This window comes from Xyrauchen texanus, chromosome 18 (assembly GCF_025860055.1).
Source record: "Xyrauchen texanus isolate HMW12.3.18 chromosome 18, RBS_HiC_50CHRs, whole genome shotgun sequence".
In the NCBI taxonomy this organism is placed as follows: Eukaryota; Metazoa; Chordata; class Actinopteri; order Cypriniformes; family Catostomidae; genus Xyrauchen; species Xyrauchen texanus.
In genome coordinates this window covers 17961897-17978712 of record NC_068293.1, presented here as the reverse complement: position 1 = coordinate 17978712, position 16816 = coordinate 17961897, and the positions used below count along the sequence as shown (strand labels likewise).

The 16816-nt window shown below is 41.2% G+C and overlaps 1 protein-coding gene across 1 annotated transcript in view; it reads right to left on the bottom strand.

Moving 5' to 3' along the window:
- Positions 1-16816, bottom strand: part of LOC127658855 (thrombospondin type-1 domain-containing protein 7B-like) — a 367438-nt gene that overhangs the window by 207638 nt on the left and 142984 nt on the right. The window contains exons 4-6 of the mRNA XM_052148387.1: positions 12037-12877; positions 3203-3451; positions 2328-2497 (exon numbers count right to left, since the gene is read on the bottom strand). Coding sequence (XP_052004347.1) covers positions 2328-2497; positions 3203-3451; positions 12037-12877 — 1260 coding nt within the window. The remainder of the gene's footprint in view (positions 1-2327; positions 2498-3202; positions 3452-12036; positions 12878-16816) is intronic.

Here is a 16816-nt window from a genome sequence, read left to right as displayed (position 1 = left end):
GATACTGTATCAAGCCACTGTAAGCCACTGTAATTGTTTAGTTTAATGGGAGAGTCACACCAAAAACAAAATTATTGTCCTTATTTACTCACCCTCTTTTTATTTTGCCTTTCTTTCTTCAGTAGAATTCAAGAGGATAATATATATATATTTATTAGAGGTCTGCAACAGGGGCGGACTGGGAAGAGAAATCGGCCCTGGATTTTACATAGAACCTGGCCCAAAATTGGTTGGCTGGGGATTGTCACTGTTCTTTTCAGTATATAAGACAGTTTCAGATTATGACGGCCCATTCGGCCTAGGCTGGCCCACCGGGAAAAGTCACGGTTCTCCCTATGGCCAGTCCACCCCTGGTCTGCAACCTGACCCGGGCACAATGGGACCAGAGAACCAGATTGGTTTTGGGCCTGGTTCGAAAGAAACAGGCTTACATAACATGTTTTGCACATGTGCTCTTAGCCGAATTAGTTCACACCAAATGTGTTTTTGCAGGCATCTGTTCTGTTTTTCCATTGTTTAAACACATGCTGGATGAATGTCTTTGACATTTGCACCGTGTTTCACTTTTTCTTTAGCATCTTTAACGCATTGTTTCATATTATTCTAGATTGTTCTGCACCATGTGAAGTTTCAGCAAATTAATGGTCTAGCTGATCCCACAAAAGCTCAATGGGTTAAGATCCATAACACTCTTTTCCAATTTCCTGTCATCCAATGTCTGTGTTTCTTTGCCCACTCTGACATTTTCTTTTTGTTTTTCTGTTTCAGAAATGGCTTTTTCTTTGCCATTCCTCCCATAAGGCCTGCACCCCTGAGTCTTTGCTTAACTGTTTTACATGAAACTGGTGTTGAGCGGGTAGAATTCAATGAAGCTGTCAGCTGAGGACATGTGAGGCGTCTATTTCTCAAATTAGAGACTCTGATGAACTTATCCTCTTGTTTAGTTGTACATCTGGCCTTCAACACCTCTTTCTGTCATTGTAGAGCCAGACACCTTTGTATGAAATCTTCAGGTTTTTTTGGCAATTTCAAGCATTGTATAGCCTTCTTTCCTCAAAACAATGATTGACTGATGAGTTTCTAGAGAAAGACGTTTCTTTTTTTGCCATTTTTAATCTAATATTGACCTTAAGACATGACAGTCTATTGCATACAGTGGCAACTAAAATAAAAAACACAAAGACAATGTTAAGCATCAGTTAATGAACCAAATGTTTGATATAATGGCAAGTGATTTTCTAGGACCAAATTAGCAATTTAGCATGATTACTCAAGGATAAGGTGTTGGAGTGATGGCTGCTTGAAATGGGGCTTGTCTAGATTTTTATAAAACTTTACTTTTTCAAATAGTGATGGTGCTGTTTTTTTACATCAGTAATGTCCTGACTATACTTTGTGATCAGTTGAATGGCACTTTGGTGAATTAAAGTTCCAATTTCCTTCTGAAAGTGCACAATCTGGAACATTAGATAACATGTTACATGTTATGATAACAGTACATCTATAATTTACCTAACAGAACAATCAACAACTTCATGTAATTACTTTGCTGAGTGATCCTTCACCAAAACCTTAGGGTAAAACATCTTGAAAACCTCTCACTTTGATTGTACTCTGTGAGCGTGTGACCTCTTGGTCAGGTGGAAAGCAATGTATATTTATCCACAAACAACACTGATTTAAAGGAGTCATGTATGCCTCAACTCAGTTTAAAATCCATCCAAACACAATGGCCAGTTCGACTATTCAAAATTAATTTCAGAACATGATGACTCTTCTTGAGTGTGTCTTATCATACAACACATTTTTAACATGCAGTTACTCATAGTCTCACTATAACCCTCTAATGTCATAAAGGTTTGAGAAAAAAAAGATGATCACTGTTTATCATCAATGATTATAATAACAACTTAGAACAACTATTTAGAAACACATTCAATATGTGCTTTAACCTGCAACAACCAGTAGTGTAGCACTATCATATTTTAGTGGTACGATTCTCATAAACACCTTTATCAGGCAGCTCAGCACTCTTAAGCACCCCCATAGAACCGGCCCTGGCTGTAGCCCTGAGACATGAGGCATTGGCCAATGGAAACTCAGTCTAATATGCTTACTGCTTAGAAGTACCTGTCCACTCATTGTAGATATTGACGACCTGTGCTCATGGTGACAGGGTTATAATATACAGTATATAACCTATAATTATTAAGTCTGCACATCCACTGTTGAATAGACTCACATAACAAATGTGCTTAGCTTAGCTGTTGAGCCATATTACATCCTACAGATCATTATTTGTCAGTTAGACTGTGAAGAAACCTTACCCTCTTTTCTTTGATGAGGGGTGGAGTTGTCTGGAACCTGTACACAGTACAGCTGCCTGCTCTGAATCCCTCCACCACAGAGAACGCTAACATTATTTAGCCTTCTGTCCTGCTGGCTAAGGAGAGGAGCTGCCTGACAGTCCCCCCAATCTGTGCTCTTCCACACATACCTGGAGAACAAAACATGCGCATGCAGTGGTAAATGCACATTGCTTTTTATTTTCTCATTTTAAACAGTGCCGGTGTCCTCTCAAATGTCGTGTTGGATAAATGGGCACAGTGAGCAGCAGCTGAAAGATACTAATAGGCTTAACTTGTTTTCCGGTAGGAAACCATCTACTAATGAAAATGTATTGACTTAGTAAAAGTTTTGTGATGCATAAAGCAGAGGTTTTAATGAAACAGTCTGCTGCAATTGATCAAATACATAATCTCATTAATTAGCTTGTGCTAATCTTTGAAATGCTTGGACGCAACAGGGGTTTTGGAAATGAACACTTGATCACAACACAATTTATTTATTTATTTTTTTACACTTTTATTTACAGTGTAAATTAATTAAAGGAATTTTTTACCCAAAATGAAAATTCATTATTTACTCACACTTATGTTGTTCCGAACCCATTTGGCTTTCTTTCTTCTGTTGATATACGTCTCAGTCAACATTAACTTTCGTTGCATCTTTTTCCATATAATGAGAGTAAACGTGACTGTGGCTTCTCCTTTTATGCACCACAGAATAGAGCAAGTCATAAGGGTTTGTACAACATAAGAGGGTGTCCATTTTTTTATTTAATTTTTGGGATTTGACCTATCCCTTTAATTATTTTGGAAGGTATTTAAAGGCAACCATGTATGGTGTTGTTAATACAAACCTGGGACAGTTTGGAAGTAAATCTCCAATGATGTTACAAGCTTCCTTTTCTTCAAGGGCAGGACATTCTTTGCCAAGACCAATGGGAGTGTGGGTTATACTCCGACTCCTGACCCGAAAACCAGGGGACATATCTAATGCTCTACATGTCTTTGAACACGGACTCCAAACCGACCAATCTGAGGTCTCACAGTCTCTGGGCATAACGCATGACTGGAATGTGCCAGGGCTGTTGCCAAGAGTACAAAGGCTATGGACAAGAAAACAAATACATTTAGAATGAGAGGCAGATGGTGAAACATACATTCAAACTCACAAACTTCAATACAGTTACAAAAGAACATAAGACACTTTCTGTTGTTTAGAGTTGAAAAAATTACAGTTTAAGAGAGTAAAATGAATGGCTGAATTGTTCCTCTATTGTTGGTATTCAATTAAGCACCATAGTGATATATTTAAAACAAACTTACAGTTAAACTTTATTTTACAGTGTCCTTGTTACAATGTAATTACTCAAGTAAGTGCTGAGTAATATTAATTAACAACATGTACTTACTATATGTTTGGGTTAGGGTTGGGGTTTGGATTAGGGTTAGTTATATGTAATTATGCATCATTTATTGTTATTACTATTGTCAAAACATGTATGCCACTGTAAAATGAAGTGTTACCAAACCAAATCCCAAAAAACAATATATTGCAATTCCATGATTTTGGGTGTAAAAAAATCTGGATTTTTAATAGTAGTGGTGTCTTTGAAGAGAAGACAAACAAAATGATTATTTAGAAATTGTTTAATACACAGCAATGCTTGAGTGTTTGTAAAGCAAACTAAGGATCTGGAATGTCATGCATATGACACCAGACAATATAATGAATCTATCATTTAAGATATTTAAATAAGCTATTCACCTTTGTACCCTACAAAGCAACGTCTGCATGCAGTATGAAATATGAATAAATACACAACAAAATGCAATACCTAATTAGCCATTTATCCGTTTAAGTCACCCAATTCAATTACTTGTGTATATCATAATCCGTTTGTGTGGCATTCATTCAAAGACTGCTGAAATTTAACTCAGGTGGGAAATATTAAAATCACTACATTTCATTAAGCATGCACGCAGGATCCACAAATGAATATGTTAATTAGTGCAAATACTCTGCCTCACTGTAAAATAATGCAGCGGACTCTCTCTTGTTATGCTACACCTGCAGTAAACCTATCAAATCCCATTCTGCTCTATATTACCCTATAGCCGCTCCCGCCTTTGAACTGTGAATAATGTTGATTGAAAATCCATATTAAACAAATGCAGAGTGAAAAATTTATTCCTTGGAAAAATGGGGGTAAAGCTCATTGTATCAGTGGCAAAAACACAGTACAAATGATATAACACACAAAACATATATACTAACAGAAAACAGTCTGTCACAATGTCAGATCTTGCTGTCAGACATAGATCTCATTGTTGTCAAACAATGGAAATAAACATAGATGACATATACACAACATTCAATACTTGCAAAGTTACACTACATCAACTCTAATATTATAAGTCTATGTCTTTATAAGCCAATGGAAAATGCCAATGCCAATAAGGGTAAATAATGAAGATACGGTACTTGGGTCAACATTTTTTCCACCACTTTCCACCTGACATGAGTATTAACTGGGGATGATCCCTATTTTATTCTCTTTTTAAGAGATGACACATCAATGACACCCTTGACCCTTTGTTCCATATACAAATGACACGATACACTGCTATTAATTGTTACACATTTCATTTTATTTGCAGATGTTTATTGAAGACACAGTTAACTCAAAAATTAAAATTCTGACATCATGTACTCACCTTAACGCTCTTTCAAACCTGCTTATCTTTTTTCATGAAATACAAAAAGAGGTGTTAGTCAGAATATAACCCTCAGTCACCATTTACTTTTATTTATTTGAAAACAGATGCAATAAAGGTAAATGGTGACAGAGAACCATACTACCTAAAATCTACTTTTGTGTTCCACCAAAAAAAAGGTCATACAGGTTTGGAACATATTGAGGGTGAGTAAATTATAACTAAATTTTCATTTCTGGGTGAACTATCCCTTTAAAGGACAAGTTAACCAAAAAAGGTTCTCCTCATTTACTCACCATCATGCCATCCTAGATGTGTATTACTTTTCATCTGCTGAAATCATACAAAGATTTTTAGACGAATTTATCAGCCCATTAGGTCCATACAATGCAAGCTAAAATAGTCATAAAAATCACATATGTAAGCAGGTTTGGGGAGTAACGGAAAACATGTAATGGGATTACGTATTTAAAATACAAAATATAAGTAACTGTATTCCATTACAGTTACAGTTTAAATCATTGGTACTTAGAATACAGTTACATTCAAAAAGTACTTTGATTACTGCAGAGATTATTTTGCATTTTATTGTCATTTTATATTTAGTCCTTTCCGATGGAAAACATTCATCCATATAAATTATGTTATCCAAAGTGCATTTGACCAGCAGTGAAACACTTTCGTATGATGTGTATGAGCAGACAAAGAAGTAAATGTGAAGAAATGTACTCTTCACATGGAGCTGAAGAAATAGAAATTAACCTGTGTATATGCTTTACGCTAAGCTAAAATGCTGTTTCTAGCCATTTTACATGCACATGTTACCAGGCACAATCATATTTTTTATCAAGAAAATTCATGTAGGATCATAATTTCTTTTTTTGTAATCATATTTCCTGTAAAAATAGCTAAAAATCCTTAAAACTAGATCAATTTGATTTATCTTGCTTAAGAAAAAAACACTGCATAAGATATTCAGGTTTTTTTTTATGTACTGGCAGAGTTTCTATAGTTAAAACAAGTGAAAAAATCAACCAATGCTGAAGAAGTAATCCAAATTATTTAGAATATGTAACTAACCTTGAGTAATATAATGAAAAACGTTACAAATTACATTTTATAACATGTATTCTGTAATCTGAAATGGAATACATTTCAAAAGTAACCCTCACAACCCTGACAGTAAATCAGCATAAAAATAATCCATAAGAATCCAGTTGTTAAAGGTGCAGTATGTAACATTCAGAAACCCTTGTTATTAATTGAGTGGTGGTGGTGTAGTGGGCTAAAGCACTAAACTGTTAAGCAGAAGGTTGTTGGTTCGACCCCCACAGCCACCACCATTGTGTCCTTGTCCTTGTAATAAGGGATCTGTAAGTCACTTTGGATAAAAGCATCTGCCAAATGCATAAATGTAAATGTAATTACACCTGTGGCCATTAAAAGAACTGCAGCCATCTACCTGTTGCTCGTGCTCATGCACACAATCCATAGGGACGAGAGCCAGCGAGCATCGGCCAAAACAATGACGTAACGTACAGAGACACTGAACGTGATTCACTGGCGTCATACTGACAGATGAGGCAGCATAATTAAAATTACACAGTTATGATTGTTTTACTACAAACTTTGAGACTGCATATTATTTTTGACTCTCCAGTGCTGGAACAGGGCTAAAACAAAGTGTGGATATAGGTCTGACTATGCGAGACTGTAGTTTGAAGTAATCACTTTTCTTTGCATGATACAATGACTGCATTTATATGATATGCCAGCTTCATCAATAGCTGTTAGCTAAATTTAGTGGATGATGACAGAAGCTGTTTATAAAATAGACATTATAAATATGTTGACACAATTCATGTATTGATGTGATTCCATCACAACTGACATTTAGATATATCGATGCGCTATTGTTTTATAATAATAGAACGTATTTTCTGTATAACCAAGCTACTTTACACTAATGAATGGAGCTTTTTGCATTATCTTGAACATTTTCTAGTATTCATTTCATATGTTATTAAAGTTTAGCTAAAATTGCACAAATAAATCCTTAAGGCATTATATTTTCACATGCTTTGCATTATGTAAGCTTACCTGTCCAATAAGAAGAACTCCAATTCAGGGATGGTTTTGATCCCCAAAACCGAACGAAGGTCCCTCCAGGAATCAAATTCCCTGCCAATGTTCACTCTAGTTTTCACTCGACCATGATCACGTTCCCACTTATCCAGACGGGATTCAGTAGATAATTTTTTATTTTTTTTGTGTAGGGGACAGTTTTGTGCTGGATGCCAGCCATTTGCTGTATTCCATCTCTAAGATAATGTTGCAGACTGTTTGTTGTCACTGTTGAATAGCGGAAGAGAAGCACTGAAGCAAGGCTCTTGGGAGCGTGCATAAACGTCACATCCTTTGGATTTTCCCAGCAAAACCCGCTCCCTTTGCATGAAAATCAGTCTACAGCCATTCACACATTGGCAAAAAAAAGGTGATTACATGAAAATTGTTACATACTGCACCTTTAAACCAATGTCTTCAGAAGCGATATGATAGGTGTGGGTGATAAACAGATCAATGTTTAAGTCTTTTTTTACTCTTTTATAAATTTGTCTCCCTGCTCAGTCAATCACCACTTTAGCTTTCACATTCTTCTTTTTTTGTTTTTGGTGATTCACATTTGTCATGCATACCACCCCCTACTGGGCAGGGGAAAGAATTTCAAGCAAAAATAACTTCAATATTGGTTTGTTCCCCTTCTGTCGCTCTCTCCACGTTGTGTCGGAGAAGCGACACTAGGGGTCTCTCTTGAGCGCCGATATTCACCTCTGATCTATTGAAAAGGGCCAATGGGAGTTGGCAGTCAGTATTTGCATACCCCGCCCCGACATACGGGTATTTAAGCCGGGCAAATACGGGAGTTCATTCAGAAAATTTCTTCGAGCCGATGGTCTGTCTGCAGTTGCTGCGAGTTTACACACCACTATAAAACGTTCCTGTTTCCTCTGACGATCTGCATGCTGTTGGATCTTGACGGCGCACAACAGCGGCTTTCTCCTTCACTTTGCACGGCATGCATTGTTGCCCCTGAGCGCTTCGACAGCGCAGACAAACATACACACTGTGTATATTAAAAGAGTTATTTTCCTTAAAAGAGTAAATTTCTGTAAAAGAGCAAACACAGCGGCATTGAACGTCCTTTTCAGGACGCGTCTTTCTGAAGATGCATTTCCGCCCCTGTGTTGTTTTTGGAGGCGGTGATTTCTCCCCACCTCTGACGGTCATAAAAACCGCCTGGCGTACCTGGGTTGCGAAACACGCAGGCAGCATACGAAAACATAGCCATGACAGCATTGCGGTCGTAGGCTTTCTCTTGTAGTGAGAGAGAGCCACTTCAGCTGCCCCCCGCGCCTCGCCTCCTTCCCACGGGATTGAGGCAGGCGCCGCGGGTGATGAAAACGATCTGGGGTCAATGACGGGCTGCGTTTCGCCGGGTGAACCCCCTTGAAACCCCCCGCCTCCCGCACGCTTTGCTGTTTTCCGTCCGGGCTCGGGATGAGCATGCTCTCCAATGGGTTATGTTTTCAGCCTGAGAACATAGCTGCAGCAGCGTTGCGATCTCTGCTTTCTTGTGAGGAAGAAAGCCACTTCAGCCGCCCTCCGCTCCTTGCCTCCTTCCTACGGGATTGACGCAGGCGCCGCGAGCAATGAAGATGATCCCGGAATAATGGCGGGCTGCGTTTCGCCGGGTAAAAACTGCTCAAAACCCCCCCGCCCCCCCCGCACGCTTGCTTGCTCCCCTCACGAGCTCGGGATAAGCACGGTCCGCCTAACGGCCGGCCGCCCTGGTCCCTGGAGCTCCCGGACATTGGATGACGACATCAACACTGCATCGGAGAGCGTCACAGCGGCATCGGATGCGGATAACTCGCCTGGGCCGCCACCTACGGGTCTGCTTGCCCAGTCTGAGCCTGACACACGGAGATCCGCTATGCTTCCCCGGGCTTGATGATTCACGGGCTGGTGCGCCGCCCACAGCCGCGCCCCCCCCCCGTTCCTTCCCGGGACGTGCACGACGAGCTGAGCGAGCCAAGCTCCCTCGCTCCTCCGCTCTCACTACCCTCGGCGGTAGAACGGTCCCAGACCGCTCCCCCCTGCATGCCATGGCCCCTCCCTGCAAGTCCACCGGGCCAAGGCACTTCAAGATTTGCACTTATGTAGTCCTGTTCTTGACGTGCTGCAGGAACTGCACTCGGACAGGCGATGTCCACCCTCGTGGTCCAGAAACATAACAAATGGACTGGATCTGGTCGTAGTACAGGAGGTAGACAAAGCACGCTTTCTCAAAACTCTCCAGTCTCCCAGCTCCATTCGGCGACACCACCTGACGACTCCACCCAGCAGTCCTCAGTGGTGAAGAAACAGACGGAGGCCAGGTCACATGTCCTGCCCCGCCGCAAACCTGCCGCCAGGGGCCATGCCCTGACTGCTCGCCGAGGGCGTCCTCCTGCGGCTTTCAAGGAAGAAAGGAAGTGGTGCTCCGCCTCAACGAACGAGAGCGGGCCTAGCTCTCAGCCCCGCGTTGAGCTCCCCGCAGAAAGAGGACACCCCCCTCATCTCACGGACCCCCTCGAGGACCCGGAAGGCTCCCAGGCGCTCCTGAGATGACCGACCCAGAGACCGAGACGTTAGCTCCGGAGGTGGTAAGACCTCTCCGTTCCCCGGTGGAGGGCCGGGAGGAGAATACTTTGTTTTAACATTTTCCACATTCTCAATAATAGAGCTATTTCCTTTGCCTCTGGGTCACCTGGCCCGCAAATGCCGTTCTCACGGCAATCTGCTTTCAGATTACGACAGTCCCAGTACACCGGACGCGGCGATCCCGCCTTCCGCCTGCCCACGACTGTCCCCCGGCCGGCCGGTTCAGATGAGTCCAGAGGACGCCAGCATCAGAACTCCTCCTCAGTCACGAACCCGCCCCCTGCCGGGTACGCGGAGCAAGGTAAGTGCTTTGAGTCTATTCTCAGCACCTCAGCCTCAGGCCACAACGAAGCCGCCCGACGCTGCATTACCTGTTCCGCCCCGCTGCGAGGCTCCGCCGGGTACGTCCAAAATACTCGTCCCTTTGGTGCCCCTAGCGTAGAGCTGGGAAGCGTGGCTTTCGCTTCCCAATGCATCACGCTGGCTGCACCAGACCATTCGACTCGGTTACGCAATTCAGTTTGCCCGGCTCCCGCCCCCCTTCAGGGGTGTCCGCGGAAATCACGACCCTTTTAGCCAAGGGCACGGTAGAGCCCATCCCTCCAGCCGAAATGAGGAAGGGTTTCTACAGCCCTTACTTCATTGTACTCAAGAAAGGCGGCGGCTTACGACCAATCCTGGACTTGCGAGTTTTCAATCGGGCCTTGTTAAAACTCCCATTCAAGATGCTCACGCAGAGAAATATTCTGGCTGGCATTCAGCATCTAGATTGGTTCGCAGCGGTAGACATGAAGGACGCGTACTTCCACGTCTCAATTCTGCCACGACACCGACCCTTCTTACGGTTCGCGTTCGACGGCCAGGCGTTTTCAGTACAAAGTCCTCCCCTTCGGCCTGTCTCTGTCCCCTCGCATCTTCACGAAGATCGCGGAGGCGGCCCTTGCCCCGCTACGAGTAGCCGTTACAGTATGTAACCTCCGTTCCCCGAGGGAGGGAACGACACGTTGTGTCTTTCCTCCGCCATATCGCTGAACCGAGCCACTGTTGTGGCCGGACCATTTCCGGCTCCTCAGAAAAATCCTGAATGAACTCCCATATTTGCCCCGCTTAAATACCCGTATGTCCGGGGGCGGGGTATGCAAATACTGACTGCCAACTCCCATTGGCCCTTTTCAATAGATCAGAGGTGAATATCGGCGCTCAAGAGAGACCCCTAGTGTCGCTTCTCCGACACAACGTGTCGTTCCCTCCCTCGGGGAACGGAGGTTACATACGTAACCAAACGTTTCTCACCCACACCTATCATTTCATTTCTGAAGACATGGATTAAAACATTGGAGTCATATGTATTTAATTATGTCTTTATGTGCTTTTTGGAGTGTCAAAATGTTGGCACCCATTCACTTGCACTGCACGGACCTACAAAGCAGAAATATTTGTATAAAAATCATAATTTGTGTTCTTCAGAAAAAAGAAAGTCATACACATCTGGGTTGGCATGGGGGTGTGTAAGTGATGACAGAATTTTCAGTTTTGGGTGAACTATTCCTTTAACTTACATTGCATGCTTCACTAAATAGTATCATGACATAGGTAAAATAGAGCAAAGACTTGAAAGTCTACACTGGAGACTTAAAACCTTTTTCAAGAGTGCCTGACTGTGAATCAATATTTTGCTAAGGAGGCATCTTTAAAGTCATGTTCAAAGCCTGCCTTAATTCCAGCATTATCCTCCTTTTGCGGGAAATTCATATTCTTTGTGAGGATGAGCTACATCTCAGCGACTTCAAATTCTTCTCGAAACTGAGAAGGCAAATTTAGAAAAAGGCACAAAGCACATGAAACAGTGATTGACTGCTTTTCCAAACTCATGTTATGGATCCAGAGAATTTAGCAACAGAGTAAATTCAATCCTTTACATCATGCTGTAGTATGTTCTGCTCAGAGGGGCAGTTCTCCCATGCTTCTTCCAGGCTTGTCTCTCTGCTCACCTTGTACGGTATGGCAGCAAGAAGGAGATTAACGGAGGACTAACCTATTTAGCAAGGCCCACTTCACAGCGCTGCTTAAACATTCCTGCAGCACGGAAATTCCTTTCACACAGGATGCAGCAGTACCTTTCTTTCAAGAGCATAATCTGGGATTTAGACCTTAAAAGGTTTTATGTTCTCAGAAGTTTTGTCTCTCAGGCATGCATTGCTTGTACACAGATTATTGTAAATTGAACAGACACACTCGATGTGCCTGTGTACATCTGGGGGCATCTTACCTCAATATGGCGTTCTTGCCATCGCTCCGCACGCAACAAACTTGGCGCGTCTGGTAGCCGATCTCCACGTCCAAGCTCTTGAGGCTGTGGTGGTGGTGGAGATGGTGATGGTGGTGTTGCGAACTCTGGATATTTCGTTTTACTGTGTTCCTCTCAGTATTTCCTGTGCTGAAGTTAAGCATGGTCCTACCACTCATCCAGAGTCCTTTATGTTGTGGCTGCCTGCACTCACTCCAGGAACCAACTTTAAGGCTGTAGTGATATTCACTCTCCCCAACTGGGCAGGGCAACAGGCTCGCACAAGTTCTCGTCTGTGTGAGGTTGGGACAGTTGGCTCCTCCATACATTGGTGCCGCCAGCACATGGCGGGTTCGATGTTGGAGCCCAGTGCCACATGTCCTACTGCAGCCAGACCAGAAGGAGAAATCAGACACGACACAGTTGTGAGGGCATGGGATCAAGCAGGCCTGCTCCTGTGCAGGTCGGGGGGAGAAGAATTCACATATCCTCTCCGTGACTGCCGTTCTATTTGAGGTGCGCACACATTGGACTTTCCGTCGCTGGATGCCGTGCTGTGCTGTGACACACTCTGCAGTCCTCAGTCTGAGCTTGTTGGACTGGAAGGAGGCTAGAACGCATAGCCCCCATTCTGACATCTCCCATTCAAATAGGTCTTGGTGCCACTCACACACTTTAAAGCAAGGCCTCTGGCTCTCAGGTTTGTCTGCGTGGCGGCAGTTGGAGTGGTGCGTGGTCCAGCCCTCGGTGTGGATGCACCACACTGTCCTGGATTGAACACCACCAGTTCCACAGTCCTCTCCCATACACCTGCCCCAATGACCTAGAAACGGGGAGAGGAAAGAACAAATGTTAGCTCTTGAAACTTAAGGATAATTTGTTTCATAGACTCTTAACTTCTAGGTAACAAATAAGCTAACCATTAGATCAAAGCTACGAGCTTATACCTACTGTTACATTCAGGTAATTTTTTTACTTTCTTAAGAGTAAAAACCGGACCAACATTACTCATTTTAATCTTGCATTTGGTCAAAATGCCTTTAATTCTCAACAAAAATTTATATTTACATTTGCTTGGATACATTATTTTGGATCATTTTGGTGTTTTTGTTACTTTTCTGTTGCTAGATGGTTTCTAGGGCAATGCTAAATTGTTACAAGTTACAAGTCAAAGACACCATGCCAATGGGACTTTTTCCAGATGTATAAAAAAAAGACTCTTTTTTTTGACCCGAACAAAATGATTGTTTGGAATTTTTGGAAAAACAGTGTTAACCCAGTAAACACAATACAAAGATATCTGTGAAAGACTGCATTATCTGGAATTCATAATTTTCTATTTTATGTGTCATATTTATGTCCAAACATCTGATAAACATTTTAAAACAAGTGGATTAACATAGAATCAAAAACATAAATGTTGCAGAAACATCTCATCATGGAATGTCATTTTGGTGATGAAAATGCATGTCAAATAAACAAATTAATAAGCTTGGAAACATAGCACTAGAGATGAAAACATAACTGGAATTATTATTGTTCTTGAGATGTTTCTAAATTGATGACTACAATAAGAGCTAACAATAAGAGCTAATCAATGCTAACTGAAAATTGAAGAAAACCGAACGGTTTCACAAAAAAATCCTTGCATGCCAGAATGTAGCACACTCAGCTGCAACCTCCTAAACTGCTTAATAGCATTAAAATCCACTGGAGCACATCATTAACTATTTTAATGAGACTACAACATCATCACTGGTTGACCACATCACCATGTTTATTTATTTAGCTAAAGCATGCTTCTTAAACACTTTTTTAAGCTAACATCTGTAATAAAAAAAAAAAAATAGTTAAATGTTAATATTAACATGTTCAGGCATTTCAGTGCCTCCCACAGACTCCCTCCCCTGTGTCTATAGGCTGACTACACATGCACAAATGGCTCAGAATTGATTTTTCCTGCTGATATGGCGCCTGCATATATATCTTCAGGCTAAATCAGGTAGTGAATGCAGCTGTTTACACTGAAATCCTATAGGGAAAATTTTGTATTGCATCCATAAAGCCTCTCAGTTTCACCCTCATATTTTTAGATATTTGAGTGTGAACAAAATCTTGTGGGTCTAAAAAATGAGCTGGCACACAGTCAATACTGTTATTTGTAACACCGATGACACATTTTAAAGAGGAGTATCAAGAGTGGAGCAAATTATTGGAATACAGGCACCACAAATCCACTTCTTGTGGTGAAAGGTGAAGATTCTCTCCCATATGAACACCTAAACAAAGCCCTGTATGGTAGCTACCTGCAGGGTCAAGTTGCTGAGCTGATAGCATGATCTGAGAATTTCCCATTGTCAGAGCTGTGGTTTAATGGTTTTTGAACATGCTCCATTTTTTTGGATATGTGTTGTTCATTCTGGAGTAAAAATCCCATACTCATGTCTTTCTCCCAAACAATTTCCTGTTTTTACTATCTTGGTTGCCCCTTCAAGAACTGTACACTTCCAGAGTGAGGAAAAGGGCAGGAAAATTCTCACTGGACCCCACTCACCCAGCCCACTACCTTTTTGAACTGTTGCCTTCTGGCAGGCACTACAGAGCACTGAGCACCAGAATCGTCAGGCACATGAACAGTTTTTTCCCTCAGGCTATCCATCTCATGAATAGTTCAAAACTGACCCATTGAGCAATAATTATGTGCAATACACAGCTTAGTCTATTAATATTTATCCAACATACCCTACCTCTTCTGCCAAACATTCCCTTGCATCTGTATAACAGAATTGTATTTGTACATACATAAATACTGTACATACATTTATATATATTGTATTATTGTGTATTTCTGTATATACTTATATTATTCTATTAAAAAAAAATTATTCTCTATTTTTTATTATTATCTCTGTCTCTTTGTATTGTTTATGCACTGGAAGCTTCTGTCACTAAGACAAATACCTTGTATGTGTAAGCATACTTTGCAATTAAGCTCATTCTCATTCTGATTCTGATTCTGATCTTGGTCAATAAAAAGTATTCTAAAGAGCCTAATAATAGAGTCTGTGGGGTTTTGCATATGTAAGCTATGTCTCATCCTCAGACAGAAAACCCAAGTACTACCCACAGTCCGTTCTTTTGCATGTTGCACACAACAATAGCAAGAGCTGTCCAACAACATCAAGCTCAAATTTGATTCCCTATCTTCACAAAGTCTCCTAGAGTCAGGGTGCACACATTTTTAACCCTCCTAAAAACAAAGTCAAAGTTACTTGTAATGCTGAGGACCCATTTCAAAGAGGAGGATCTTCTGGAATATGTCTGGAATACAGACACCACAAATGCACTCCTTGTGGTGAAAGAATTTAGTTCCCGGCACTTGGTAGCAAATTAACAAAATATCCATTAGCAGATCTGTATATTCTGTCGTGCTGGGAGTCGATTCCAAATAGAATTGGTTCTTTGATTTTGAGGTGTTCGGATTTTAGAATCCATTCAAAAGCTCGTAATCGACTGCGTTTACTTCTTCGATCACCAAACTGATCAATGTTACTATTTTGTAATCCATCAGCCAATCTGATTTATTTCTTTATCTACTGTATACAAAGTGACTGCAAAAGCCCATCAGCACATCGAACAGCTGCTTCAGAGTCTCCTCATTGCTCCTGTCTATTGCTCACAAGAAAGCATGGCTTCCAGATGTAGTCTAAGACAAATTTTAATTGGATAAAATGATCATACAATAAAACAACTTCTCAGATGTTAAAACACTTTAGTACAGTCCACAACCATTGAATGACAGTGAAAGATCAGGTACAACTGAGTTATCAATTTATGTCAATAACAATAAATTTGAATGTCTATATATGACGGACTGCATATAAAGAGAGAGTCTAGATGCAACCCTCTCTCTCTAAACCACCAACCAATCTCTAAACGCAACCATTAAAATTTTAGAGTACCTTTTAGAACTTTAAGATCTTTACTATTACAGAACATATAAATCAGTCTTTGAAATCAAACTACTTTAAAATAGACATTAAAAAGACATTTACTGATTTTTAATAGTGGACTAATTGAGCATATTAATCTAATATAATTTGATTAGATACTAGCCATGCCATGGGATCGAGCATGCAGCTGACAATGGGCATGTATTTTGTTATGTCACTGGACTTCAACTTGAAGCACTTTCTAATTTTGCTAAATCATGTTCTTCAAGGAGCAAACAGCAACCATTTCATATTTCCCCACACATAAAGTTGCACTGATCATGTTGAAAATCACTAGCTAGCTGTAACATGGGATGGTTGCAATGCTGACAACGACAAAGAGGATGAAGTGAAGAACCCAAGTGCAATTTAATAAAATTTTAAAATGAAACGTGAAAACCCTAACTACACATGTGAACTAAACTAAACATAAACATAAAAATGAACATGACTTGACTTGACATAAACATGGCTTGACATAAACGTGGCTTGACATAAACATCTACACTCATATTCAGTACTTGACAAAGGATAATGGTAAACATGAGGGCTTAAAGCAGAGGTGGGATGCTGGCTCGTCGACCATGGTATCCGCCTCCCCCACAGTGAATGTAGAATCAGTGATCCGCAGGGCGGATATACTGAGCAAGTTTGAGTGTACTTTTACCGCCTGGCATCAGAAAAGAGATGGGCTCATTAAGTCCTAATCAGAAACAGTCCTTGAGGGCCACCACATTAAAGTCCACCCGGTAGACCAGAGTGCAGAAGTC